We start from the raw sequence: 27,922 nt of genomic DNA, 5'->3' as shown, positions 1-27,922 counted from the left end.
AATGCATTTCTCATCACTATAAAGCTTCTGGTGTAATTTGAGACACAAAACTGATTAAAAGATAACTTTAAAAAAAATGAAAGATGAATCCAGCAATTATACCTTCACGAAAGGGCATTCCTCTTAGTTTCTCTGCAGCTGTGAACAGATTCCAAACCCCGGAAGACCGAACATAGAAATTAATTTCCTACTTTCCAATAAAACTAGAAACAAAATTAATTTTGTACAGATAAATGAAATGTGAAATAGTAATCAAGGGAGGCATTCCTCATGAGTGAGTGAAAATGTTACTTTTAAGAGCAAAAATGTATTTTTATTTCTTTTCTTCTTTTTGGTAGTTCACCAATTGAAGCACAGGAATAAGGAACAGCACAGTTGAGTTTTCTCCCCTGATATCAAGTATATTTTAATAATTAATACACCCTTAGCTCATTGAGATAAAAAAGACCTAGGATTCAGCTCAGACCAAAGCAGAGTTCGCACCTGCTCAGCTCAGGGCCCGGATTCCCTATGCCCTTCAACTAGGGTTCCCACATTAAATAAAATACAAGATACCTGTTCATTTGACTTTCAGATAAACAATGAATGTTTTTAGTATAAATACATCCCATATCTTGTATCTTGCTGTCCTATCTCCATTAAAGATCTCCCCCATCTTCTAGCTGGATCAGATGGTCTCCTGAGAGTACACAGAGGAGAAAGGAGAATGCCTTCCTTCCACGCCTAGACACACACGCACGCACGCACGCACGCACGCACGCACTCACTGCTTCAGCTCCGAGTTTCCCCTCTGCTACCTCATCATCCATTTCCAGGATTATCTTCTCCCACTTCCTAACACTGTCTCCTCCTCAGGACTGTTTTATCTTAGAAGACACATGGCTGAATGCTTAAATCACTGCTGTGCTCAGACATACAGCTCTGTACTAAGTCATTTTTGACCAAGATCGGGTAAAATTTTCTTAGACTGGGCGTGAGGAAGAGGTTCCTAACGTGGGGTGGGAATTCTCAGATGCTGATTTCTCTACTACCATGTCATGTCGCTAAAAGGGGTTGAAATCACCTGAAATTTTATTCTGATAAAATAAAAAATGCCTGGTGTGATTTAGGAAATTCTGAGAGTTAAGCATTGAGCTTCAATAAGAGAAGCAGGCTGTTCTGTACTTTTATAGAAAAGGGGAAGGACATTTCTACATTTCTTATGTTTTCTGAAAAAAGGAATAACATTAGATGGCCTTGCTCTCTGACTACTGGTAATATCTCCTGGAGATATCTTCGAAAAGCAGATGACTTTTTTTCAATTCTGTTTTTTTTTCTGTAGGAATATATCTTAGGGCAGTCAAAACCCGAGTGCTGGAAAGCAGATAGTTTAAATATATAGCCACAGCTTAGAATGGCATATTTTATGTTTCATAAATCTTTATAGGCAATCATCCTAGGTGATGTATTTCCTAGGATATTCCTGTTACTTAAGGAGACTTTCATCATAAAAGAAGTTAAATATGGTGGTGTGTCCTACCTACTGACTTTTAGAGTGAGCATTCTAAATGTCAGCCAATTGAGGGGAAGGAAGGTAGCAGTCTACAGAGTTGGAAACTTTTGCTTTGATTTTTCTCTGGGTCTTTTTCCAGGGTCGAGACCTATTAACAAGTCATATGAATTTCTCAGTGGAGTTCTTCTGGCTCTAAAAGGCTGCCAGGTCTCCAGCTACTTGGTGACAAAGTTATGGTAGAAAACCACAGAAGAGATGGAGGTAGAACTCAGTCCCCAGTCCTCTCTCTCCGTCGTTTGACTGAGTTGAATCTTAGCAATATTTTTTGTTACAGTTCGTTATAAGATATTGAGTATAGTTCCCTGTGCTATACAGAAGGACTGTGTTGTTTATCTATTTTATATGTGGTGGTGTGTATCTGCTAATCCCAAACTCCTAATCTATCCCTCCTTTCCCCCACTCCTACTCCTTCCCACTTTGGTAACCATAAGTTTCTTTCCTGTGTCTGTGAGTCCGTCTCTGTTTTGTAAATAAGTTCATTTATATCATTTTTTAGATTCCACATATAAGTGATATCACATGATATTTGACTTTGTCTGACTTAGTATGATAATCTGTACGTCCATCCATGTTGCTGCAAATGATATGGTTTCCTTCTTTCTTTATGGCTGAGTAATATTCCATTACATATACATAAAATGTATATATTCACATCTTCTTTATCCAGTCATCTGTCAGTGGACACTTAGGTTGTTTTCATATCCTGGTTATTGTAAATAGTGCTGCTGTGAATATTAGGGTGCATGTGCCTTTTTGAATTAGAACTCCCTCCAAAAATATGCCCAGGAGTGGGATTGTTGGATCATATCTTGACTCTTTTTTTTAGTTTTTTAAGGAACTTCCATTCTGTTCTCCACAGTGGCTGCACCAATTTACATTCCCACCAACAGTGTGGAAGGGTTCTCTTTTCTCCACACCCTCTCTAGCATTTATTATTTGTAGACTTTTTAATGATGGCCATTCTCTTTTTTTTAAATGTTCATTGAAGTATAATTGATTTACCATGTTGTGTTAGTTACTGGTGTACAGCAAAATGTTTTATATATATATATATATGACATATATATATATATATATATATGTCATATTCTTTTCCATTATGGTTCCATTATTTATTACAGGATAATGAATATAGTTCCCTGTGCAATACAGTAGGACTTTGTTGTTTATGTATTTTATATATAGTAGTTTGTATCTGCTAATCCTGGAATCCTAATTCATCCCCCCCACCCCCTTACCCCCTTTGGTAACCATGTTTTCTATGGATGGCCATTCTGGCTAGAGTGAGGTGATACCTCATTGTAGTTTCGATCTGCATTTGTCTAATAATTAGTGATATTGAGCATTTGTTCAGGTGCCTGTTGGCCATCTGGATGTCATCTTTGGAGAAATTTCTATTTAGGTCTTCTGCCCATTTTTTGATTGGGTTGTTGGGTTTTTTTGGTTATTGAGTTGTATGAGCTGTTTGTATATTTTGGAAATTAATCCCTTATCGGTTGCATCATTTGCAAATATTTTCTCCTATTTTGTAGGTTGTCTTTTTGTTTTGTTTGTGGTTTCCTTTGCTGTACAAAATCTTACAAGTCTGATTAGGTCCTATGTATTTTCTCAGCAATTCTTTAGCTGAACTTGTCACTGTCACAGTGCACCAGGGAATCACAAGATAATCTCTGCCTGCTTTCCAGTAATACAGAGGTTGATGTTACTGTGGATCATTGTACTCTCCTGCCAATTTGGGTCATCCGCACCCTTCTAGGAGAGTCCAGAAGTTAAAAAGTTTACAGAAATACTCCCAAAGGTATGTCATTTCATCCTCTTTCCCAGCATTTGCAACCTCCAGAGTACCCAAGAAAGAGTGAATTTTAGAAAGATACCACAGCTCTTTTTCCCAAGCAAGAATTAAGTATCAGTCAACCAGCTTTCATATCAATTATAGGACAATGAAAAAGACTGTGTGACAATTTGAAAAGCAATTAAAAGGGTAGGGGGAAAATAGGCAACATATCTGCATTTGAGGCCAGCTGTTATTAGAATCTCACATGGGTGTATTTAGAAAAAAAAAAACTCACAGGAAGAACGATAGAGGGCAAATAATGCAACAAGAATTCCAAGTGAACATAAAATTTGCAGTTTAGTGAAATTTTCTTGGAATATATCAGAGATCTACATACAGTAGGAGCATGAAGCAAAGCCAGATCAGTTCAGTGAAATGTAGCATTCCCTGAAACCAAAGACCTACCTGGAACTTAATTACAAAAGAGAGCAGACTTAAGAGCCACAAGAAATCTCCTGAGAGCAACACTGCTGGTGAAAATCATTTTCTCAGAGAATCCATATATTCATTTTAATGGTTTAAAATGATTCATGCACTGGTGGAAGAAAGACATGGAACTTGTCCCCATGTTTTTCTTTTCACTTCCGCCATCAAACAAAAATGCTCTGTAATTGGACCTTCAAAGTTAAATCTTTGGATAGGCAGTCTGAAAGCCTCAGATAATTTCATCAAGGGGTTTCGGAAACAAAGAAATCTCTGAAGGCTCCAGGGTCCAGATTTTTAAAAGGGCTTATGGAATAAAACAGCATTTTGAAAGAAACAGATAAAAATTGGTATCCAATATGAAATGTGGTACAGAATTATTTATATATGTCACCATGTTCTGTAGCTTTCAGCAAAGTTGACTGTAGTTTCTTAAGAGATTTCAAATTAATCCCCCTAGAAGGCCCAAGTAATATTCCCCAAAGGTTCTATAAACCTTTGTAGAAACGATACTAAAGAAATAAAGAAGAATGAAAATATTGAATTGTTAAGTCAGTGAAATATTAAATAGAACAAGTAACATTAGTTGTTGCTATATTTAAGTTTATGTCCATGAGAATAACTATCCAGAAATTAAGAAGAGTGAGTAAAATAGAGAGTAGAGCCTAAGAGCAGAGGATTTAGCACTTGTCTCAAGGGTCACAATAAATACAGTTTAATAGCTCGTTGTGTCAGGACTTAGTCAAAGAATCAGAAAAAAAAAGTTCACAATTAATTTTGAAGCCTGAACATCTGTCCCAGGCCTGGTATATAAGGTCGAGGAAGTTTTAGACATAATCCTTCCAGACAACTGAGGTCCTTTTTAGACAGTGAGTGTTACAAATATCAAAACTGCCGTGGAGCCTATAACCTTCCAATACCAAATACTCAGTGCAGAATTGGGAATTCCCTAATCCACCCTCACTTCTGATGCCAGTTGAGAGTGCTGAGGTCCAAGACCACCTCTGGTTTGATAATTCACTAGAAAGACTCACAGAATTCATTTAAAACTACTTTATTCACAGTTACAGCTTATGACAGTGAAGGGATACAAATAAAAAGCAGCCAAGGGAAGAGGCATATGAGGCAGAGTCTAGGAGATTCCAAACACGGGCTCTCCCTTGGTGGAGCCTTGATGTTCAGAGTTTTTGTTGAGGCTTAGACATGGAGACATGGTTGAGCACCTGCATGGCTGACCTTAGTCTCCTGCCCCTCCAGTGGTCAAGGTGGCCCAAAGCCCCACCATACATCACATTGTTATCATGGACTATCTTACCACAGCCCCCAGATAAACAGATATACTCTAATCATGTAGGCTATTACAAGGTTTAGAGATTACCTCCCAGGAGCTGAGGGCAAAGATTAGAACCCCCCCACCCCAGCCCTTTGGATAATCTTCCACGGCACACTCATTAATATTAAAGTTGTACGTATGAACTCTACGCTCCTTACTGGAATGACGTGTCTGCAAACACTGTGACTATATTAGCCCAACACATCCTAAACCATACAGAAATGTTCTCCTGCTGACGAATTATTTTGGTTGGCTATGGCCTTACTTCATCTGCACTTTTGGAAGGCAACAGTTTTATTCAAGATGCTTTGGGTTAGAAGACAGCTTCCTGTTCTTCTCGGCTGATGAGAATTTTTGCTGCAGCATTGTTGGGATGTCCAATAGTGAGGACTCATCCCCCAGCTTATTCTTCTGTAGACTAATAATCAATGTAGACTCTTGTTAACACATCTACTACCTCCAACAAGAGCCTTTTTTCCTCTTTGTACTTCTTAGAATGTGATTCTCAATTTGCACAATTTTCCAAGGAACGTTTCTTAGAATATTGGAATTTACCTGGAAACTGGTTCTTGTTTCCTTATTACAGCTGGAAGAATGTACTTATATTTAGGCTAATTTTGTTACAGGGTTTCATTGGTTTAGTGGAATTGATTGCAGAGGAAACCATCAAGAATGATATACCAGCCATTCAATCATGAAATGGTTTCAGGGTACTGGTATGTTTTCCTAGAAAATTGAATTCTCTGAATAACAGCTAGAGTCTATGTCGGATAAAAGAATCAAACTTTGGTTTCAAATTTTTTATATCCAATCACTAACAGAAGTTTCACAAAACATGCAGAACTTCCAATAAGACTTTTTTAAACATGATGTAGATTTAAACCACTCACTGAAACTTTCAGAAAACAATTTTCTACACATTTCAACACAGTAATTTTTATTTTACTTTTTTAAATGAAAAGTTTGGAATTTTGCAATGTTCCAATATAAGGCAAAGTAGGACATAAATTGTTGCTCAGCCTAAAGCATATGAATAATGTGGCCAAAGAATCAGAAACAACTGAAGTGTCTGTTATATACAATATTCATATGGATAAATATTATGTTTAACATCATTTGTGCATACTAATTCTGTGAAATTTTTCATAAGGCTTTAAATCACTTAAAGCATTGATTCAAGTTGTAACTCAAGTTGTAACTCTAAAATGTTTAACAGCCCAGAAAATTCAAATAATGTTGATACTAAGTATGTAAAAATGAGTTTTATGATGCTGAATCATAAATTAGTAAGTATAAGTCCTTTATGTCACCCACAAAAATCAGATTTTATACTCACATAACATGTAAATGCTTACTTTATGAAATAGATACTTAATCTATAACTACTAAGTTTCCACTATTTAAAAAAATGGACCATTATTTTAACTAGAAATTGCTAATTTTAAAATGTCATGAATTCAATGAAAAACTGGGATGAATATAAATTTCTACATGTACTATAAACCCATTTTACAAGCACAAAATTGGGGAAGTCCTGGCTTAAGAGAAATTTTATGGAAAAGCTCAGTTTATTCAACCATAAATCAATCAATCATGACCCAAAATGTAATATAATAGTTTTAAATCTTAGCCTGCCTTGATAGAAGCATTGTATCCACAGCAAAGCTGCACTCAGTTTTTGAGCCATTGGCATAACAACTACATACCATGTACAAGCAAATACCACTTTTTCATAGAATCACAGTTAAAGCAGAAGGTATCCAGTGGAATGCAATCAAGATAAGTCTGAAAATCATCTAACATAGGGAACTTTTTAAGGAACCATAAATGTTTAGCCTAAAGCACTGGATTTGAGTGTGAAAGGCTTGTGTTAGTTATTGTTAAATATGTCTAAAGTGCTTTTCTTTTAACACCTAGAATTCTATGTGTGTTGAGAATAAAGCTGTAAGATTGATACATGGATGTTAGAAAGAGGCATATTTCAGCCTAATAAGAAGGCAGGGTTTCCAAGTGTCTAAATACATACCTGCTTTATTATATTGAGACTTGCCATGGATGGGCTGAAAGTTCCATGTCAGAAATGCTGGGGAAGTTGGCACTAGCCAGATCTGTCTTCTCTTTTAGGTCTCAGATCTGTTCACTCTATCAGTAGAATTAGATAAAAACAGGGTTTCTCAGGGATCAGAGCTGCAAAACACTGTTCTTTTCTAACTTCTTTATAAGCACTCTGAATGAAAGGGTAGATACTCAAAATTATGTATGCTAAGTAAAGAATTCTTAGCTTTTGCACACCTCCAAGCCCCACCCACAGTCTGCCTAGGAAAAAGGGTTTTTATCTTTGTCCTTCCCTTAAGGACATTAGATCAGTGTACAGATCTAGTCAATAAAGCCAACACTGTGGTTGACACTATTAACAAGGCAAATGCAAACAACAGAGAAAACTTGAGAAAGCTTGATTCAATCCTTTCATTTCCACAATATCTAGAATCTACATACCAGAAGAGAAATAATGAAATCTAGAAGATGACTAAGAGGCCACAGGGATAAAGTGATGGTCACCTGAGACCTTGCTAAAATACTGACTTGTCAGCCCTGTGAAGAGCTCAGGGAGGCTATATAAAAATGCTTAAGACCGCTTGCTATTTGGATGATGTGAACATAAATTTCAAAAGGTTAGAACAGTGTGAATCTCTTTAAAACTTTTAATAAGTTAAGTGAAAGACAAATAAAAAGCACATTTTTACAAACCCGATGACTTAGTAAATAAATAACATGTGCAAGTTGTGAAAGACAGAGTCATAATGCTAAGAGACACTGAGATGCTCCCCAGCTCTGTGACTGAGCCATGGAGGACAGTCTTGCCTTCCTCCAGTTGATACCATCTCCTCTGGCCTGAGTAGACCATCGTCCCTACTGAAGGATGACACATCTCATCTTACCAAAAAATGTTGCTCCCAGCAACTTTTGATGGTTCTATTTTGTCGGACAGTCTGTGTGTTGAGATTTGAATCCTCACCAGAATCTGACTTGAATTTTAGCTAATATCACAGGAGAGCTGATACAAGAAAATCAGATCCAAGATCTCAGTCACATTGACACAGCTGCATTTTTCTCTCTCTTACCTTCTCCTAGGTTGTAATTGTAGAAGCCTCTCCTCTCCAAGGTATCTTGAGTACCTTTTTCTCCTGGCCCCGTATGTTGGGAAAAACCTGAAAGACCTCTAAGCATTATCATGTTTGAATATCTCAGCAAAATTGTCATCAGCTAAGTAGCTAAGCTTCCTCCTAAAACTGAAATGTGTGCATATTCTTTCTAAAAGCTTCTAAATCAACTTCTCTTTGTCAGGTACAGTGTTTTCCTTTTTCTATATGGGGATTTAATATTCTCCATCAGTCTTTTCAGACTTTGATTTCAGTCAAGGTGCTTGTATCTCTAAAGTGTGTATGTGAAAGCACTTTTCTAGAATTCTTACAGGTTTTATAAAGTTAACTGAAAATACCAAGTTTGCATCCCTTTGCCAGGTAAAGCCTTGAAACAGCATTCTTCAGCAGGATCCTCTTAGTGCTGGAGACAAGAATCCAGCACATGTGCCACATGTTCGCACAGCAAGTACAAGGTATCATGCTGGAATTTGCAAATGTGTGCCTTGTTCTGTCTGGGCCGTTATTGAGAGACCTGTGGGGAAAAAAGTACATTTTCAGTATTTTTAGATCTTGGTTTGTTTGATTCCCTTACAGATTTAGGCTGTTTTCTTTATTCTGTTTTATGAAACTTCATTTAATTTTGTTGATGAACATTCAAATATCTATGACTTTCACATATTAAATCAGATGTCACAGCTGTATGCAATTTCAGAGCTGCTATAATTTCTCTATATGTATTCTCCATTATGAATAAAGCAGTAAGTATAAGTAATAATTCAACTACTGCTTTGTGGGTTGACAGTTCCATATTGAAACTTGTGCCGAAAACAAGCTACTTAAAAGAAAATTGTTTCTTCCTGTATTTCCTTCCCAGGAAGTGGTATAGCACTGTACTTTGGATGGTTGCAAATCTTGTGATGAAAGTTAGTGAATTTAAACTCTATTATTCCAGAGATATGCTTTTAACGTTCTGTAGCAGGGTTATGAAATTGGATTTTAGAGTCTCTATTAAAGTGTAACACCACAGTCTCAGTGAAGCACTTGAATCCAAATCGTATGTTAGAGAGAATGTCAGGAAACCACAGAATATACTCTTCTTATTTTCTGTTGTTACAGTAACATCTCTCAGGATTTCTGGTGAGTGTGTACGTGGTATATCCTATACATGTGAGCTTTTGCTAACAGAGACACTGTTATGTAGTAACAATTTTCAATCCAGAATTAATTCCTCTTTGGACATTGCAGGCTAGAGCATTGCTGAGGATAAAATTTGTATTAAATGAATGTGGATTCAGATATGCCAGGATGATGAATTCTAGACTTGGCACAGTTCAGTATTCCTTTCTTCAGCAAATATTTATTCAAAAACAGTCTTGAGATATATTTTGTGTCAAAGTGAAAAATTATTTCCCCACAAGATTGGGACGGCACTTTGCCTTCACCTTCAATGGCACATAATCTTTCCATGGAACCAATGGAAAGATTACCTCATCTTGCCTGTTGCTTCCATTAATCAGTGTCACACACTGTCTAATGCTTTAGAGAGAGTATCTTGATTTTTCTCTTCCCAGGGGACCTTTTGTGATCATGTGAGACTGAACCACTTATTCCAGAAGGCCATTTTTAAAACATTTCCATTAATTTCAGAACGTTCAAAGATAGGGTTAAATATTCTGTCATGTGATAATAGACTTTTTTTTTTTTTTAACCCCTTTGAAGAATTTTATTTTCAGGTCTCTTTGACCATGTAGTCACATTTTGATCTCACACAAGTAAAAAATTATCCTCCAATTTTAAGATACCTCATAAAGCTGAAAGGCAAAACCCTGAAGAGATTTTCACTATCCTAGCTGAACTGCAACAAAAATGTTAATGTAAAATAGTTAGAAATGACTTAATAATAAATGTTCAGAATCTATAGGTTAAAAATGGTAAAATCTTCAAGACTAAATATTATAAATATATTAGTTACTCCCAGAGTAATTTATAATTTATTGCCACTCTTATCAGGACTCCACTGTTTAGTTTTGTTTTTCTTATACTTTTATTGAAGTATAGTTAGTTTATAAGGTGTCAGTTTCTGGTGTACAGCACAATGGTTCAGTCATATAGGAAAATACATATATTCGTTTTCACATTCTTTTTCATTATAGGTTACTACAAGATATTGACTATAGTTCCCTATGCTATACAGCATAAACTTCTTGTTTATCTATTTTATATATATTAGTATCTTTAAATCTCCAACTCCCAGTTTATCCCTTCCCACCTCCTTCGCCGCCCCTGGTAACCGTAAGTTTGTTTTCTATGTCTGTAAGTCTGTTTCTGTTTTGTAAATAAGTTCGATTCTTTTTTTTTTTTTTAAAGATTGCACATATGAGTGCTATCATATGGTATTTTTCTTTCTCTTTCTGGCTTACTTCACTTAGAATGATGTTCTCCAGGTCCATCCATGTTGATGCAAAGGGCATTATTTTATTGTCTTTTATGGCTGAGTAGTATTCGATTGTATGAATATACCACAACTTCTTTATCCAGTCATCCCTCGATGGACATTTGGGTTGTTTCCATGTCTTGGCTATTGTAAACAGTGCTGCTATGAACATTGGGGTGCATTGCCTTTTTGAATTAAGGTTCACTCTGGATTTATGCCCAGGAGTGGGATTGCTAGATTGTATGATAAGTCTATTTTTATTCTTTTGAGGAATCTCCATACTGTTTTCCACAATGGCTGCACCAAACTGCGTTCTCACCAACAGTGTAGGAGGGTTCCCTTTTTTCCACAGCCTCTCCAGCATTTATCATTTATGGACTTTTGAATGGTTGCCATTCTGATTGGTGTGACGTGATACCTCATTGTAATTTTGATTTGCATTTCTCTGATGATTAGCGATATTGAGTATTTTTTCATGTGCCTATTGGCCATTTGGTTGTCTTCACTGGAGAATTCCTTGTTTAGGTCTTCTGCCCATTTTTGGGTTGGGTTGTTTGTTTTTTTCTTAAGTTGTATGAGCTGTTTATATATTCTGGAAATTAAGCCCTTGTCAGTCTGATCTTTAGCAAATATTTTCTCCCATCCTGTAGATTGTCTTTCTGTTTTGCTTATGGTTTCCTTTGCTATGCAAAAGCTTGTAAGTTTAATTGGGTCCTATTTGTTTATTTTCGCATTGATTGCTATTGCTTGGGTAGACTGCCCTAGGAAAACATTGCTGAGATTTATATCGGATAATGTTTTGCCTACGTTTTCTTCTAAGAGGTTTATCGTGTCTTGTCTTGTTTCAGTCTTTTAGCCATTTTGAGTTTATTTTTGTGTATGGTGCGAGCAAGTATTCTAACCTCATTGATTTACGTGCAGCTTCCAGTTTTCCCGACACCACTTGCTGAAGAGACTGTCTTTACTCCATTGTGTGTTCTTGCCTCCTTTGTCAAAGATTAATTGACCAAAAGTTTGTGGGCTTATTTCTGGACTCTCTATTCTGTTCCATTGATCCATATATCTGTTTTTGTACCAATACCATTCTGTTTGGGTTACTGTAGCCTCTGTAGTATTGTCTGTAGTTTGGGAGGGTTATTCCTCCAGCTTCATACCTTTTCTTCAGTAATGCTTTGGCAATTCTGGGTCTTTTGTGATTCCATATAAATTTTAGGACTGTTTGTTCTAGTTCTGTGAAAAATGTCCTGGGTAATTTGATAGGGATTGCATTAAATCTGTAGATTGCTTTTCACCATGGAGTATTATGCTGGCTGTAGGTTTGTCATAAATACCTTTTATTATGTTGAGCTATGTTCCTTCTGTACCCACTTTGGTAAGAGTTTTTATCATAAATGGGTATTGAATTTTATCAAATGCTTTTTCTGCATCTATTGAGATGATCATGCGGTTTTTGTCCCTTCTCTTGTTGATGTGGTGTATCACATTGATAGATTTGCATATGTTGAACCATCCTTGTGTCCCTGGGATAAACCCAACTTGATCATGGTGTAGGATCTTTTTTATGTGTTGTTGGATTCTGTTTGCTAACATTTTGTTGAGGATTTTTGCATCTACGTTCATCAACGATATTGGCCTATAGCTTTCTTTTTTGGTGTTATCTGTGTCTGGCTTTGGTATCAGGGTGATGGTGGCTTCATAGAATGAGTTTGGGAGTATTCCCTCCTCTTCAATCTTTTGGAAGTGTTCGAGAAGGATTGGTATGAGCTCTTTCTATGAGATCCCCAGTGAAGCCATCTGGTCCTGGACTTCTGTTTGCAGGGAGAATTTTTATTGCTGATCCTATTTCACTTCTAGTGATTGGTCTCTTCAAGTTGTCCAATTTATTGCCATCTACTTGTTCATAGTTTTCTCTCACGATTTTTTGTATTTCTGTGGTGTTGGTTGAAATCTCTCCATTTTCATTTCTCATTTTGTTTGTGTCCTCTCTCTTTTCTTCTTGGTGAGCCTGGACAGAGTTTTGTCAACTTTGTTTACTCTTTCAAAAGAAACAGCTCTTGGTTTGATTGGTTTTTTTTCCATTGTTTTTTTTAATCTCTATTTTATTTCTTCCCTTCTGCTGACTTTAGGTTTTGTTTGTTCTTTTTCTAATTCTTTTAGGTGGTAGGTTAGGTTGTTTGAAATTGTTCTTTTTGAGAAAGGCCTGTACTGCTATGAACTTCCTTCTCAGGACTGCTTTTGCTGCAGCCTACAGATTTTGTGTGGTTATGTTTTCATTGTTGTCATTTGTCTTAAGGTATTTTGTAATATCTTCTTTGATGTCATTGTTGACCCATTGGTTTTATAGTAGTATGTTGCTTAGTCTCCATGCTGGCATTTTTCTCATTTGTTTTTCTAGTTTCATGCTATTGTGGTCAGAGAAGATGCTTGGAATAATTTCTATCCTCTTAAATTTGTTGAGGCTTCTTTTGTGCCTGAGTATGTGGTCTATCCTAGAGAATATTCCATGAGCACTAGAAAATAATGTATATTCTGGTTTTGGGGGGATGTAATTTCCTAAAAATATCAACCAAGTATAACTGTTTTATTGTGTCATTTAGAATCTCCCTTGCCTTACTGATTTTCTGTCTGGAAGACCTGTCCAATGATGTTGGGTGTTAAAGTCTCCTACTATTACTGTATTCCCATCAATTTCTCCATTTATATCTGTTAGTATTTGTTTTATATATATATCCTATTATCCTATATTGGGTGCACATATGTTAACGAGTATAATATCTTCATCTTGTGTTGCTCCTTTGATCATTATATAGTGTCCTTTTTCTTTATGGCCTTTGTTTTAAAGTCTATTTTGTCTGATAAGAGTATTGCTATTCCCACTTTCAATCTAGTGGGTCTCTTGTAGGTAGCATATTGTAGGCTTTTCATTTATTATTCAATCTGCCACTCGTTTGATTGGAGCATTTAGTCCATTGACATTTATAGTAATTATTGATCTTTGTTGTCAAGTTGATTTGGTGTTTCTTCTTTGTTCCTTTCTTTTCCTTTTCTTTCTGTCATTTGATAATTTTGTATTAGCTTTGCTTCTTTTGGGGTTTTGTGACTCTAAATGCTTTGTTTTTCCTTGTCTGTGAAATTCTTTCTCTTGCTTTCTATTCTAAAGGATAACCTTGCTAGATAAAGAATCCTAGGCTGCATCTTTTTTTCATTCAGGACTTTGAATATATCTTGCCACTCCCTTCTGGCCTGTAGTGTTCAGCTGAGAGCCTTATGGGGGTTCCCTTGTAAACTCACTCTTTGTTTTTCTCTTGCTGTCTTTAGGATCATTTATCTTTAACCTTGGCCATCTTGATTATGTCTTGGTGTAGGTCTATCTGTGTTCTTCTTGTTGGGGACCCTCTGTGCTTCCTATACTTGGTTGGAAGTTTTCAGTCATGATTTCTTCAAATACCTTTTCTTCTCCTTCTGGTACCCATATTATGTATAGGTTGGCACACTTATATTGCTTTCATTAGTTTTTACTTGCTTTTCTGTCTGCTGTTCTGATAAGGTGGCTTCTGTTATTCTGTCATCTAAGTCACTTACTCATTTCTCTGCATGATCTAGTCTGCTTGACTGCCTTTAGTGCTTTGATCACTCCCTTTTTGAAGTCATGATCTAGTAGACTATTGAGGAGGTTTATTTCATTGATTGTTTTTTTCAAGGAATTTCTCTTGGTCTTTTTAATTGGGAGTATCAGTTGTCTATTGTGGTCTTGAAGGGCTGTTTTATTTTTTGTTTGTTTAAATTTAAATAATTAGGAACATTCTGTACAGATTTTGTGATGGCTGTTCGCCATGTCTTTCCTCTGTCTGTATGGGCTATTATCTCTTTAATTGGGGGTGTGGGGATCAGAGCCTGCCCTGATAGTTGTTGTTGAGCTGGGCCTCCTTTTTTGTTCCATGGTTGTCACAGCCTTGACAGGGGTCTGGTCTGCTCCCCTGTTGCTGGATTAGAGGCTTCTAGACCTGTTTCTGAGCTGTGGTGTCTGGTAGGCAGATGTCCACTGGTAAGTGCCCTCGGTGGTGGTGTCTGTTACTTGTTATGTGGGGTTACAAAGTGCTCCTTGTTGATGCTGCCTTTGTCCTGTCCTTAGCTGTAGGAATGTCAGCCACATGCTCTGGTGTCCACCAGGTTCTGGGGCCCAGGAACCACCAGTGCACATCCGCCAATATCAGGTGCTAGGACCCACCATAGGGAGCGTGCAGTCACAACCTGAATCTGTGGTGCACCACAGGGTTAGCAGACCCCAGCCCCACACCTGCATACAGGACATTACGCTGGCCTGTTATTAATTATCCATACTCACCTCTGCCGTGTATCAGAACTCTGCTTACTGCTTGTTTGCCCTAGAGGTGTGGGTCCAGAGAACAAATCCACCTTCTCTACCTGGGGCTGTAAACAAATCTCAATCCCGCCTGGCCTGTGAAGTTACAGGGCTGCTGGGTGTGGATTCAGCTTTCAGCCCTGCTTCCGTGATGGCTATGCCCAAGCCCCACCTCTCTTCCTGCAAGAAAACACCAACAATGGAGCCAAGTGGAGAAAGCAGCTATGGCGGGGCTGTGTTGTGCCCATCCCCACCACACCCCCCAACACTGTTCCTTTTTTATGGGAGGTCCCAGGCTGTTCTGTTCCACACATGCCCTCCAGTCCCCTGAGACGTCCTCTGTGCAGTGAGCCCTCTGCTTCGCACAGATCTCCAGCAGCCAATCCTGGCTTGTTCCTGCGGGCTCGAGTCTAGGGCCAAGGATCGCAGGGACCCTCACCCCTGCTGACCTCCCATGCTGTGCCCTCCCTGCAAGACCAGTCCTGCACCGATTTTTTTTTTTTCTTACCAGATTTTGTGAGAATCCTCCTGTATTTCAAAGCGAGAAACACTGCCAGAGTTCAGTCGGTGTTCTGTGTGATTCAGTGGGTTTGTAGACATAATTCTTGGTATATCAAGGTTCAACCCCCATGGGCTCCACTGTTTTGATTTTGGGTTTTTTTTCCCTGAAGCAAGCACTTCCCAACGTTACTATTAAAGTCTCTTGGGAGAAAAATGGACATAAAAAGTTCAAAAAAACTTTGAAACAAAAGAAGAATGAGGAACAGGCACACAATGCCAACATGCCAGGACATTGTAGGTCACCATGCTCACAACAGTGTTGTATGGATTCAGAAATTAATAGTATTGATTGGGGTTTCTCTCTTGGGGATGGGTTTTGTTCTCTGTTGTGAGACGTATGTGAAAAACAAACACTGTGAGAAAGACCATGATGCTCACCAAGTATCCATGTGCTCCTCTCCATTTTCCAGACTCCTTTGCAGTTGGGCTGGGGTCCTATAGTTAGATAAGGTCAATGAGATGTATCCAAGCTCCCCCATACCTTTTTCTTTAAAACATCCTGCACAATCTCCCAGCTCTCTCTCCCCTTGAGGATGCGGACATCTCCTCTTTCAGACGGTGGCTGTAATTTCCAACAGCCCACATCTCTGTAGCACTCCTTCAAAGAAAGCATGTTGGTAGGCTGCCTAACCAACAGCCTGTAACAGAAGCAAAAAATAACTATTTGCTGCATTAAAAAATCCTGATAGACAGTTTTAAGATAGACAGTTTTAAGAAAACATTAAAATTCATAACTATGTATTCCTGCGTTAGACAATCTTCATCTTATTTAAGCCTTAAACAGGCATTGCCAGTTTCATTTCAAAATGATCAGTAAAAGAAGTTGCGATATATTTTGAAAAACCCAGCATGAATTACTTATCAAATCTCATGTTTAGGAAAAATGCTCTCAGCAAGAAAATAATAAAAATCATTTCTAAGAAAAGGAAGGCCAGATGATTGATAGTCTGTTCTTTACTAGGTTTTCCAGGGCAATTTTGACAACGATACTCACAGGAAAAACGTCATCGACCCTCCCATCTATGCTCGGCATATAAGAATCCTTCCTTGGTCCTGGTACGGGAGGATCACGCTGCGGTCGGAGCTGCTGGGCTGCACAGAGGAAGAGTGAGGAGACCCCCACATCCTGCACCCCTCCTATTTCCCTAAAAGTCTCTCCATGGAATGACCTGTGCAAAAATCTGTAGGAAACTGAATGGGATTTTTCATGAAAAAGTGCTCAAATTATGGTAGGCCACTAACTGTCTTCTTAAGGAGGTCTAAGCCTGCCTTTTCAATGGTTTAATTTGATTTTTATCGTTTAAATTTCTTAAGCAACATCGCATTAACTGTGAACTATTCTCATTGTTTTCTGACTTATTCATACTGGTTGAAGTATATTAGGGAAAGATAGTAGCACTCTTTTGATAGCAAGGGTAAAAATATCTCACAGTTATCAAACACAAGAGTTGTTAGAGCTTTTATAATCAATTCTTATAAAAGGAATACTGCAATGTTAGCAATAAGTTTTTTTTTCCTTCCGTAATGACTCTATATTATCCTATTTCCCTGTGCCTACGGTGTTTAAACTGAATTCTGATGAAGAATCTAATGTGCAGTACTAATTGATACTATAATTCTCATTTTACTTTCATTATTTCTAATCAGATTGCTATCTGTTTCTTTTTGTTCTATTCTATACACTGTATATTGCCTGAATAACTCCGTATTTTTCCCAATTGAGTTTTGTCCTATTACTCACCTAAAAGAACTCATGCTTGTATGTGTGTGTTTATATGTATACACACACACACGGATGAAACGTGACTGAATATCAGTCAGTACATTGGTCATAATTAATTATCAGTAGGTTGAATCTGCAATTCTTTTGTATAACTATTTAAATTTAATTTCCAAATACTTCCATTTTGCAAAATAAACAACAAAATTCCATTATATTCCATTATGATTCTTTAAAACAAAATGTAAACCTTTGTTTTACCAGCATTTACATAGCCTTATCTTTACTTTAAAATAATAGAATAATAAAATGTCTATTTAAAAATTTTTTAGCAAACAAATATTGACATAGTGCTGCATAACCAGGTCAAGCATACTCATCATTTCTTTGTTCATCTCTGCATTTCCTGTGAAACTAGAATTTTATTGAGGTTTGAAACTGGTGGTGGTTTCTCAGGAAAGTACAGTGGGTACATATTTGTGAGAAAAGAAGTATACTAATGACAAAGCTGTCAACCATTTTCAAGATGAAAATTGATTTCTACTTATTTTGCTTCAAAGGTTCTGAAAAATAAGCAATTATCATCACAATTTGTTATTGATAATGGAGGTCTCATTGACAGTCTCTCAAATTAAAACTCACACTGCCTCCATGAAAGTCTTCAACATCTAATTTATAACCTTTACAAGTATTTGTTTTCTAAGGCTTAGACACAGAATTATTGGGGTTTAAAATTAAGGGTCCTGGAAAAGAAAGTATGGTATGTGTACGAAACGTTGAGGTCCTGTGCAACACTGCTAAGTTCTTTTCTTTATTATTTGTGCTGCATAACAAAAGCCACTAGACTGTTACTGTCTTGTCTGTGTCCACGTGCTAACAGCATCTCTTAATGATGTATATACGGTGTTGTCTTCAATCATAGTGAAGAATCTAAAGAGAAAGTCAATCATAATGGCATTTTTCAAAGAGCAAAATACAGACTAGCTGGCCACATATTTGTCCTATGCCCACACGCTTTCTAATTTAGGTTCTTATTATAAAAGTGTTGATTTGAAGTATCTGAAATGGTGAAAACAAAACTGCCATGTCATCAATGTCACCTTTCTAAGAGAACTTTAAAATATGAATTTAAATATTTTTAATATGCTAAATATTAAGGTCATGTTACAAATAATGACTTAGGTCCAAAAATATACAGAGACTTACTTACTTCATAGCCAATGGCCCTTATTTGTTTAAAAATTTACTGTCCTACCAAATTCCTAGCCATTTTCCTTTGTACACTATGCACAATTCTTGATCCTTAACAGAGTGTGTTTTTAAATTTTTGAGTAATTTTTAATGCTTTACTTTCTCAAATTATTCATGGCTTCTTATAATGTTTTGAATTATATCTTACTGATTTTTTTTGAAAAAAATAACTAGTTTCAAAGGGAGTTTGTTAAAATTCGGTTACCTTTCAGAAATAGATGGCTTTCTCTTGCTTGTGCATTTTCTCTCTGCTCTGTATGCTTTTCATCAACACAGCATATCATGGGCTAGCTGTCCAAGACGCCCCAAATTAATAACAACAAAGAGATTCCGACATGTGGAAATGTTAATAATTAATTATTGTGAAGTATTATGTAACTTTTGTGTCAATGACATCAAAGTAAAGCAAACTTTTTCTATTTAAGTTTACACTAAAACAAGTAAAATCTCATAAGCAGAATACACAGAAGACTTAGTCTTCACCATACTAAGTAACTATAATATGCTAATTTTATAATCTATGAAATTACAATTTTAAACATCTTCATTTCATCTATGTCTTATTAAAAGCCTTTATCATAATCACTAATTCTAATTTTAGGATTGACTTTCTCTTTCTGAATGGCTTCATAAGGGTTGGTGTGAATTTTGAAGACTTGGGGTACTAATGATAGTATCTTTGCTAGTCAACAAATTATGAAATATAATACTCACTGCTGGCGTCAGATGTGTCAGTAAGTACAGAAATAACTAAGACACAAGATAACCTTTGCAAACTTTCAACTGTGTAATATTCCAATGTTGGGTTTTTTTTTCCTTTGTATATATTAAATCATGTAGGATGTTGTAAAATCAGTATGACCTTGTCTAGTCTTCAGAGTTAAAATAAACTTTTGAAAATCTGGGATACTTTTGAAGCCGCTGTAATCAAACACATTTGTAAGAATGCACAAATTGTCTCAATGTGAATACCCACTACTCTTACCTACATGCTGGTTTACTTTTAACTTTGTACAGGAAAATTAAACAAGTACAGAACAAAAACAAACATCAAAATCACAATAGCCTTCAAATATACATTGCTATCTGCTAAATTGGCCTTTCCAAAATTATTAAAATGTGTGCATTTCTCCTGCTCCTTTTAGCTGGGGAACATGTTATTGGAATACTAATAACCCAGAGTCGTATTTTTTTTGCCTCATGCATATTTAAAGCCTTGAGCTCCAGGACTGATCTGCCCATTGTGAAGCCACTGCTGTTATTTCTATTGTTCTTTAAGTGCATGATTCTCAGGAGTATAATGGAGAGATTCAGTCAATACTAAGCAGTACCACAAACACTAATATTTATCCATATAACTCTAGCTGCTGCTGAAAGAAAATCCTAACACTTGGCTTCTTCACAAACCCTGCTTCTTCCTCTCTGAAAGTCACTGGTAAAATATTCAGTCCATTTACGTCCCACATTTAGATATTTTCTTAACATTCAAAGAATTTAGGGAAGAGACTTGAGATATTAAATGCTGACTCCTGAGTTGAGGTTCAGTGAATCTCTGCTAGTTCTCAGACTAACTTATTATATGTTTGTGTATTCGTACATGTTCCTATTTAATTGCATTTTAATGTGAATGGTTCAGTGGGGTTCCATTTCTTGCCTACTTTTCCCACATACAAACCTATACAAATGTGTTTCTTATTAAATACAAGCAATTATACGTATTTTCCCAATAAGGCCAATAAAGAATTATGACATCTAAACAGGGTAAAAATTCATTATGATAGAAGAATTATTCAACAGAAACTTTTCAACTATGAGGCTTTTAAAATTACTAGTTCAAAATGTAAAAATAGTAAAAATATTTCCAAGGAGGAAAGTCTGATCATGTTGAAATTTGATTTTAAAAATCTATTAAGAATAACTTCATGAATGGAAAATATTCTCTCTACATAATCTAAAATTTTAAAACATCTAGCACTTCAGCTTTGAATACATGATGTTAAATGCTGTGAGAAGTGCAATGCTCTCTCTTCCCAAACGCTAGTTTAAAATATTGTTAACAATGGAGTTAGTGTCTTATTTATTTGTGAAAAAATACTGCCACAAAAGTGTCTGTGAGATGCGAAAGTACCCTTTCACCTGAGCAGTTAAAATGCAGGATTAAACAACTCTGCTAGTTGAGAAGCAAGAGAAGGTGTTGTCATTTGTCTCTGCAAAGAAAGAATACCTGGTAGAGGTAGCATTTTTCTATTGGTTTTGAAAGAGGAAATGGGAGTCCCTGATTCTACTGCAGTAAGAGGCTATAATCCATACTGGATGTTTCCACATTGCCACCAAATAAAGTGCTTTCCACAGCAGGCAAGTGGCACTTGCTCACAGAGTTATTTCTATTAAATGAATTTGGTGGCAGAAATAGGAAAACATTTTTGGAAAAGGCTCCTCATTTGGTAGTTTTTGCATCTCTTGGCAGGAGGTGATGGAGTCATGTGAAACCACTAATGCTGTGGAAATATGGTAGAGTAGCATCAGCACATGGTCACATTACATGATTAAGCACTGCATATGGTCACTGTCTCTAATTTTATTTTAACGTCCTCAAAGGCATGAACCACACTTTCATATTTTCCCTATTTATGTAAAATCCCCATAGTGCTATTCATATGCCCACATATAAATGTATTAATGATGATCAATGGCTCAGAGGCTCAACCTGCTGCCACCTGGAAAAGAAGTAGTGCTACTGAGACTGATGGGGTGCATTCAAACAACACATCCCCCACGGCCAGTACACAAACAGCTTTGTGATAACTTCCGTAGGCATCAGGCCAAAACACTACAGAGGATTAACAAGACGACAACTGGGAGTAGGCAGCATGCCTATGACAGAGGAGTATTTTCAGGGATAAATGACTTAAATGACAAACATATTTACACATTTTATAATTTTCCCACTTTTTTGAAATGTAAAGAAAAAGAATAAAAAGGACTTGCCTTTCCAGAAGAGAACCATAGCAGGCCGGTGGGCTCTGGCAGGGTTAATTAGCACTATGCTTCCCAAGGCCAATGGCATTTTCCACCTGAATCTAGGAGAGAGGAATTGAACACAGAGGTTAAACATGGTGTATCACAAAGGAAGCACTAAATAATCAACTCCAACAGTTTAACTTTCTCAGTTCTCAAGCTTCTTAGGTAATGGTACGGATTTTCTTTTTTTTTTTAAGTAGAAGCAGCCTGCTATTATCTGAAGTTTATGTCTGCCCTACCCTCTGCCAAATTCATATGTGGAAATACTAACCCCTAAAGGTGATGGCAGAGTAGGTGGGGACTGTGGTACAGGGGATTAGGTCACAAGAGTAGAACCCTCATGAAAGGGATTAGGGCTCTTATAAAAGAGCCACCACAGAGCTCCCCAGCCCCTTCCACTGAGTGAGACACTAGCCATGAAACTGGAAGCTGATCCTCATCAGAAAGCGACCATGCTGGTATCTTGAACTTGGACTTCCCAGCCTCCAGAACCGTGAGCAATGAATTGCTGTTGCTGATACATTACCCAGTTTGTGGTATTTTGTTTTAGCAACCCTAATGAACTAAGACACATCCCTAGAAGGAATCTGTTACTAGTGGTATAAATACTTTAATAAGCTGCTTGGCATGTGGACTTTTAAACAATAGTAAAATATTTTTCAACTTTACAGTGGAGAAAAATTAGTGGGTTAGGACTAGTTTATTTTCTTGATTAAATACATTAGGAGACGAGGGGAGGGGAGGAGAGAGGAAGGAAGGATTGAGTCCATTGTAAAAATTCTTCTGCAAAACATACTATTTCAGTTATATTCCTGTGTATGTAAGTGTTCTTTATCACAGTGCTAATTATTTTTCTTACTTTGAGATAGCCATAAAAGTTTGAAAACCACTGCAGTATGGTCCCTGAACCTCTTTCTTAATGAGTGGCATCTCTTGGTTGCCACGTATGCTGGGGGCTGATGTGAGTTTAGAGCCAGAATTGGATGGATCCTGTCAACAGGCTTTTAGGGGCTGGGTGGGGACAGAGGCAGCACATGGTGCTGGAGGCCTGAGAGATTTTTAAGAAAACAAAGAGATACTACACGGAGAATTGTGTGGATTTTTTCTCTGCGGTGGGCAAAGCCCTTTGTCCTCCTCGTAAAATATTCTAATAAAGTAAATTTTTCCCTATTCCACTTCATTGTTTATTCTGCTAAGGAAGGTGCGAGTACGGCCTGAAGGTGGGTTTGCAGCATGAGCAGAGGCTGCCTGTGGGCACCTGGCACTTGAGTTTAAACATACAGATCCAAAAGTCGTTCTGTTTTTGTTTGTTTGAATAGACATTGATGGGTTTTTTTTAAATGGATTTTTCTACAGTCACTTCTGATTTAAAAATTGATAATTTGATTCCCCCCACACCTTCATTCTAACCTTTTAAGCCTACCTTTCAGAACTCTTACTACTAATTCTTTGCTTGAGAGTTTTCCTACCTAAACCTGATACCATAAATGCCTCCAAATAGTAGCATTGGGCTGTAATTCAGGACCTATAAAATGTTGAAATGTTTTCACTTTCACTGGAGATATAAAAGCTAAATCCTTTCATAATTAACACTGTAGAAACTACTAAATGAAGATTAAGATTTAGATTAACCAACTCTTTAAAAAATCATTCTCTGAGAAAAATTTCAAAATCTACACAAGCAAGGTTCTGGAAATACAAAAATGAAAAGACTCCAACTGTCATGAGATTGCAATCTGGGGGGTGGGAGTGGGCAGACAAGGAAGCCAAGGATTGTATTAGGTGCCGTGACAAAACTATGCGCAAAGTGCAAAGAGAACACATAACACAAGCACTCACTCTAGTAAATGAAGTAGGTCAGGCAAGTCACCCTGGGGGAGGGGACATCTGAAATGACATCAAAATGGTCCAATTTAATATTTATGACTCCCAAAATCTCCAATTTACTATTCATGATAACTCTAGGAAGTAACTAACATCTCCTCTTTGGAAAACAAGAGAGGCTGAAAGAGGTTAGGAGATCTGCCCAAGTTGCAGAGCTCTGCTTTGTCCCTAGATTTGATTCCTCTCCATCCCGATGTAATACCCATTTTCTTCTTTTAAGTCAAAGGAGGTGCTGAAAATGTTTCCTTACATACTAGTACATAAATTACCAACAGGAATGATATTCCTCCAGACAAGCAGTCATTGTTTATCCTGCAACTCCTCACACTGTCCTAAATAACTGCATAGACCAGTATTATCTAATAAGGTTTTTGAAATAATTGGTTAATGAGCGATGTGTTGATCACAAGACATATAAGGACAGGTCCTCAAAAGATGACGAACAGCTAATGAGCACCATGAGATATGTGATGGCATTAATTTTTTAAAAGGAGAATAATAAGCCCCAGATGTCAAAGTATCTGCTATCCCACGACACAGTAAGTGGCCTGTCCCCATGTGCAGAAGCATGAGATTGTTCATGGAAAAATCAAAAACATTTATATTTAAGAAAATTTGGAGAACAGCATTCACTCGGTAAGAGAGGCCACAGATAGTTTCCATTTTTAAAACAAATTCCAAATAACACCCAAAAAACAAGAACAAAAACCATGCCTTCTTGAGTTCTAGTTCCCAATATTTAAGAGGTAACATGCTCTTGATTAGAAGGAAGCTGAGTAGTGAACAATATCTTAGAAAATAAGGTATGTGTATTCACACAGTTTAAGGAACCAACTTAATAAATAGATGGCATTATCTTTTTCATTCCCTGGTGACTTTTCAATTAGTAGAATTAGGAGCTTAACCAGTGACTAATAACTCTGTGCAACCTCATGTAATCAGTAAATGAAATTCCTATAACTTGATTTAAATAGTCAATTCTCTGTCAGTTATTCATCAGTGAACCAGAATAAGCTGAAATAATTCTAGACAATTGGAATTAAGGAACCATCAGCTCTGGGATGCGTTTGTTTAAATGTTTAATTCCCTAGGTTGTATTCATCCAGTATCTAAATGTGTTCAAGAAAGGAGAGTGTAACAGTTCTCATGGCCAATGAGTATTACTCCTAATATCTGAATTATAACCTTGCTAAAGCCGAATTCATATATTTCACTAAAATCAGAAAACTGGTCGATGGTCTTTTTATGCTGACTCTGCTCCTGCCCTTTCCAGGAAAAAGAAAATAGCTTTGCTCTTTCATCTCTCTGTTTTTTAAACCTACTCAATATTTTAAATCATCTTTTGAAAATTTAGGGCCTCAGCACTGATAAGGCACACTGAATGTAGTGAAAAGATCATTTACAATCCTTATTTATCCTTTCAGTGGGCTAATTTTACAGTAGCACCTGAAAGCTTTAAGAACATTCAGTCTGTAGTCTAATGTGAGTACCTGATTATGTCTAATGCATTCCTGAACATTAAGTTATTCTGGGTCTTGGTTTGAGCCAATATTCTGTTCCTTATTAAGCACATTGTCATGTATATGTTCCTATTTCTTTTCTAAAAACCATTTTCACAGTAAATAATAATTTGAAACCTGCGCTTCAGGCACTCTCTCATCCAAGAAATTTATTTAGAGTGTACTAAAGGCAAAACAAAAGGACCCATAAAAATATCAAGGATGAAATTTATGTCCATGGCATCTGTGGATGGTCAAATAGATTGTGACCGGCAGAAAGCTGACAGGCCAAGGGTTCTGAGTGCAGGCTGAGGTCCAGCCTCTTTTTTCCTAAGGAAGGTCTGTCCAGAGGAAGTGCCTTTGTGTATATCATATTCCCAGAGAGGCCCCTTTTGCTAATTATAATTAGCATCTTATTTTCTGGGGATAGAGGCATGATTAGTTTCAATGCCTGCCTAAAATTTTTGTTAAATTCAATCTTTCAGTATAGACACTATCAATATTTTACAGTTTTGCAATATAGTTCGCATATTCTAAAACTTTCCTAACCTAGAATAACCTTAAAAATAAAAATGAAAATTCCAGCTTTTGCTTCAATCTCCCTTCTACTGATGTTGCTATAGATCACAACTTGTACCCAACATGGGTATAGAGGTCCTTTTTTTCTACCCCTATTTGCTGCCTTTAAAATGGCTAGAATAGTTACAGTAAGGATGTATCAGGTGAGTCATATACTGGACAGAAAAAAAAATTCTAGAATCTTCTTTATTCAGTAAGTTACTGTTAAGTGGCTACTCAGTGTGGCTTGGACTTGGAGACCCACATAACCAGGTTGACATTCTACTGAACTCAGAGAGCTTGTTAATAATGTTGGCAGAACTGGGGGCACCAAAGGTAAAATAAGGAGCTGATACAAATTGCTCCCCCCCCATATAAGAAAGCTCTTTCATTGCATTGACAGCTTTGGAAGGTAGTGAAATACTGAATCTTTCAAGATTTACCTTTTCAGGCTATCTACAAAGTATTTGAGTTACTTTTCCCTTTAGAGAATGTTTATTGGAAATATTTTAATCAAAAATTTATTCAAGAATGCAAATAAGGGAGGAGTGGCCAAGATGGCAGGGTAGAAAGACCCTGAGCTCACCTCCTCTCACTAGCACATCAAAATCACAACTCTCTGCAGAAAAACCATTGATGAAAAAGACTGGAACCTACCAGAAAAGATCTTCTACAACTAAAGACACAAAGAAAGAACCCCAATGAGATGGGTAGGAGGGGTAGACTTGTGATATAATCAAATCTCATACCCTCTGGGTGGGTGACCCACAAACTGGAGAATAATTACATTACAGAGGTTCTCCCACAGGAGTGAGAGCTTTGAGCCCCACATCAGGCTCCCCAGCCCAGGGGTCCAGCACTGGGGAAGAAGATCCCCTAGAGCATTTGGCTTTGAAGGCCAGCAGGGCATAATTCAGGAGCTCCAGGTTCCTGGATAAGGCTTCACTCTTAAAGGGTGCACACAAAATCTCAGACACCGGGGTAGAAGCAGTAACCTGATAGAAGCTTGGGCAAGACCTACTTGCTGGTCTTTGAGAGTCTCCCGGAGAGGCAGGGGTGGCTGTGGCTCACCTTGGGGAATAGACACTGGTGGCAGACATAACGGGGAATATTCAAATGTGTGGTGAATTTGCTGCTGGTGGCTGCTATCTTGGCCCTTTAGAGCCAAGACCTGGCACCACCCAACAGCCTACAGATGCCAGTGCTGGGACACCTCAGGCCAACTAACTGGATAGGGACCTACCCCTACCTATCAGTAGACAGGGTGCCTAAAGTCTTCCTGAGTCCACAGCCTCCTCTAGACATGCACCTAGACACAACCTTGCCCACCAGAGGGCCAAGACCCAGTTCCAGCCACTAGTGGGAAGGCACTGGCCCTTCCAGCCAGGAAGTCTCCACTACCCTCTAGACCAGCCTCACACACCAGAAGCAGAAAATTACAATCTCACAGCCTGCTGGCTGAGCTCACCAAAAGCAAGACAGACCCTACCCTGGGACCAGCCAAGGCACTGGCCCTGCCAGCACAACCTTTAGGACACTCCAGACCCCATACCCAACTGTGTCAGGAGCCAGCCCCGTCTCACAAGTGATCTGAAATGAGCTCTGGAATCCCTGGGCCCTGTAGCCAGACTTCAGGAAACACCTCTGCCTGACAGTAGGCCAGCACTAACCCCAAACCTGGCTTCACTTGTCAGTGGGTGGCAACAGCCCAGAGTCTTTGGGATAATGACTCCATCCACCAGTGAGACAACACTAACCCCGGGGCCCCTAGGGTTCTGCAACCAGCTGCCTCATGACTGGGCCTCAGTAAGCAGCATCCAGCAGCATCCACACAAAGTAGGGTCTGGCAACCAATCAGATTAGGGGCCAACCAAGCATACGAGACCACCCACACAGCCAGCCCACCACAAGAGAAGGACCCATGAGGCCCTCTTAAGGGGAACCCCTAGAGCATATAGCTTGGGTAATGAGAGTGGAGTGCATTGCTGAGACAGATAGAATGTCTCCTTCAGAGGGCCACTTCGCCAAGGTGGAGAATCATAACTAACATACCACATACGTAATAATACAAATAGCAACTTAGGCAAAATGAGGCAGGAGAGGAATATGTTTCAGACGAAGGAACAAGATAAAAACCCCAGAAGAAGAACCAAGTTAAGTGGAGATAGGCAATCTACCTGAGAAAGACTTCAGAGTATGATCATCAAGATGATCAAAGAACTCGGGAGGAGAATGGATCCACAAAGCAAGAAATTAGAAGTTGTAAACAGAGTTAGAAAATATAAAGAGCAACTAGAGAATACAATAACTGAAATGAAAAATACTACTAACTATACACTAGAAGGT

At 37.7% G+C, this 27,922-nt stretch overlaps 1 protein-coding gene and 2 long non-coding RNA genes across 9 annotated transcripts in view; 1 reads left to right on the top strand and 2 right to left on the bottom strand.

The window, feature by feature from the left end:
• LOC116662159 overlaps window positions 1-16,587 on the bottom strand; it is a 62,354-nt gene extending 45,767 nt beyond the window's left edge. For 2 of the 6 annotated variants that reach the window (XR_004318150.1, XR_004318151.1), the window contains exons 1-3: window positions 15,591-16,587; window positions 15,065-15,262; window positions 7,169-8,817 (exon numbers count right to left, since the gene is read on the bottom strand). This is a non-coding gene — a long non-coding RNA (uncharacterized LOC116662159). The remainder of the gene's footprint in view (window positions 1-7,168; window positions 8,818-15,064; window positions 15,263-15,590) is intronic. The other 4 variants (XR_004318155.1, XR_004318154.1, XR_004318153.1 and 1 more) reach the window with 4 other exon arrangements.
• The window catches only part of EDIL3 (EGF like repeats and discoidin domains 3), a 394,119-nt gene extending 373,327 nt beyond the window's left edge, over window positions 1-20,792 (top strand). For both annotated transcript variants that reach the window (XM_032475466.1, XM_006178645.3), the window contains one exon: window positions 16,605-20,792. In XM_032475466.1, the coding sequence (XP_032331357.1) occupies window positions 16,605-16,754 (150 nt within the window). In that variant the 3' untranslated portion in view covers window positions 16,755-20,792. The remainder of the gene's footprint in view (window positions 1-16,604) is intronic.
• A 528-nt stretch (window positions 20,793-21,320) lies between these two features.
• The window catches only part of LOC116662162, a 200,872-nt gene continuing 194,270 nt past the window's right edge, over window positions 21,321-27,922 (bottom strand). The window contains exon 5 of the long non-coding RNA XR_004318156.1: window positions 21,321-21,694. This is a non-coding gene — a long non-coding RNA (uncharacterized LOC116662162). The remainder of the gene's footprint in view (window positions 21,695-27,922) is intronic.

This window comes from Camelus ferus, chromosome 3 (genome assembly GCF_009834535.1).
Source record: "Camelus ferus isolate YT-003-E chromosome 3, BCGSAC_Cfer_1.0, whole genome shotgun sequence".
Taxonomy (NCBI): Eukaryota; Metazoa; Chordata; class Mammalia; order Artiodactyla; family Camelidae; genus Camelus; species Camelus ferus.
The sequence above is the reverse complement of the archived record's forward strand: the minus strand, read 5'-3'. Positions and strand labels throughout refer to the sequence as shown.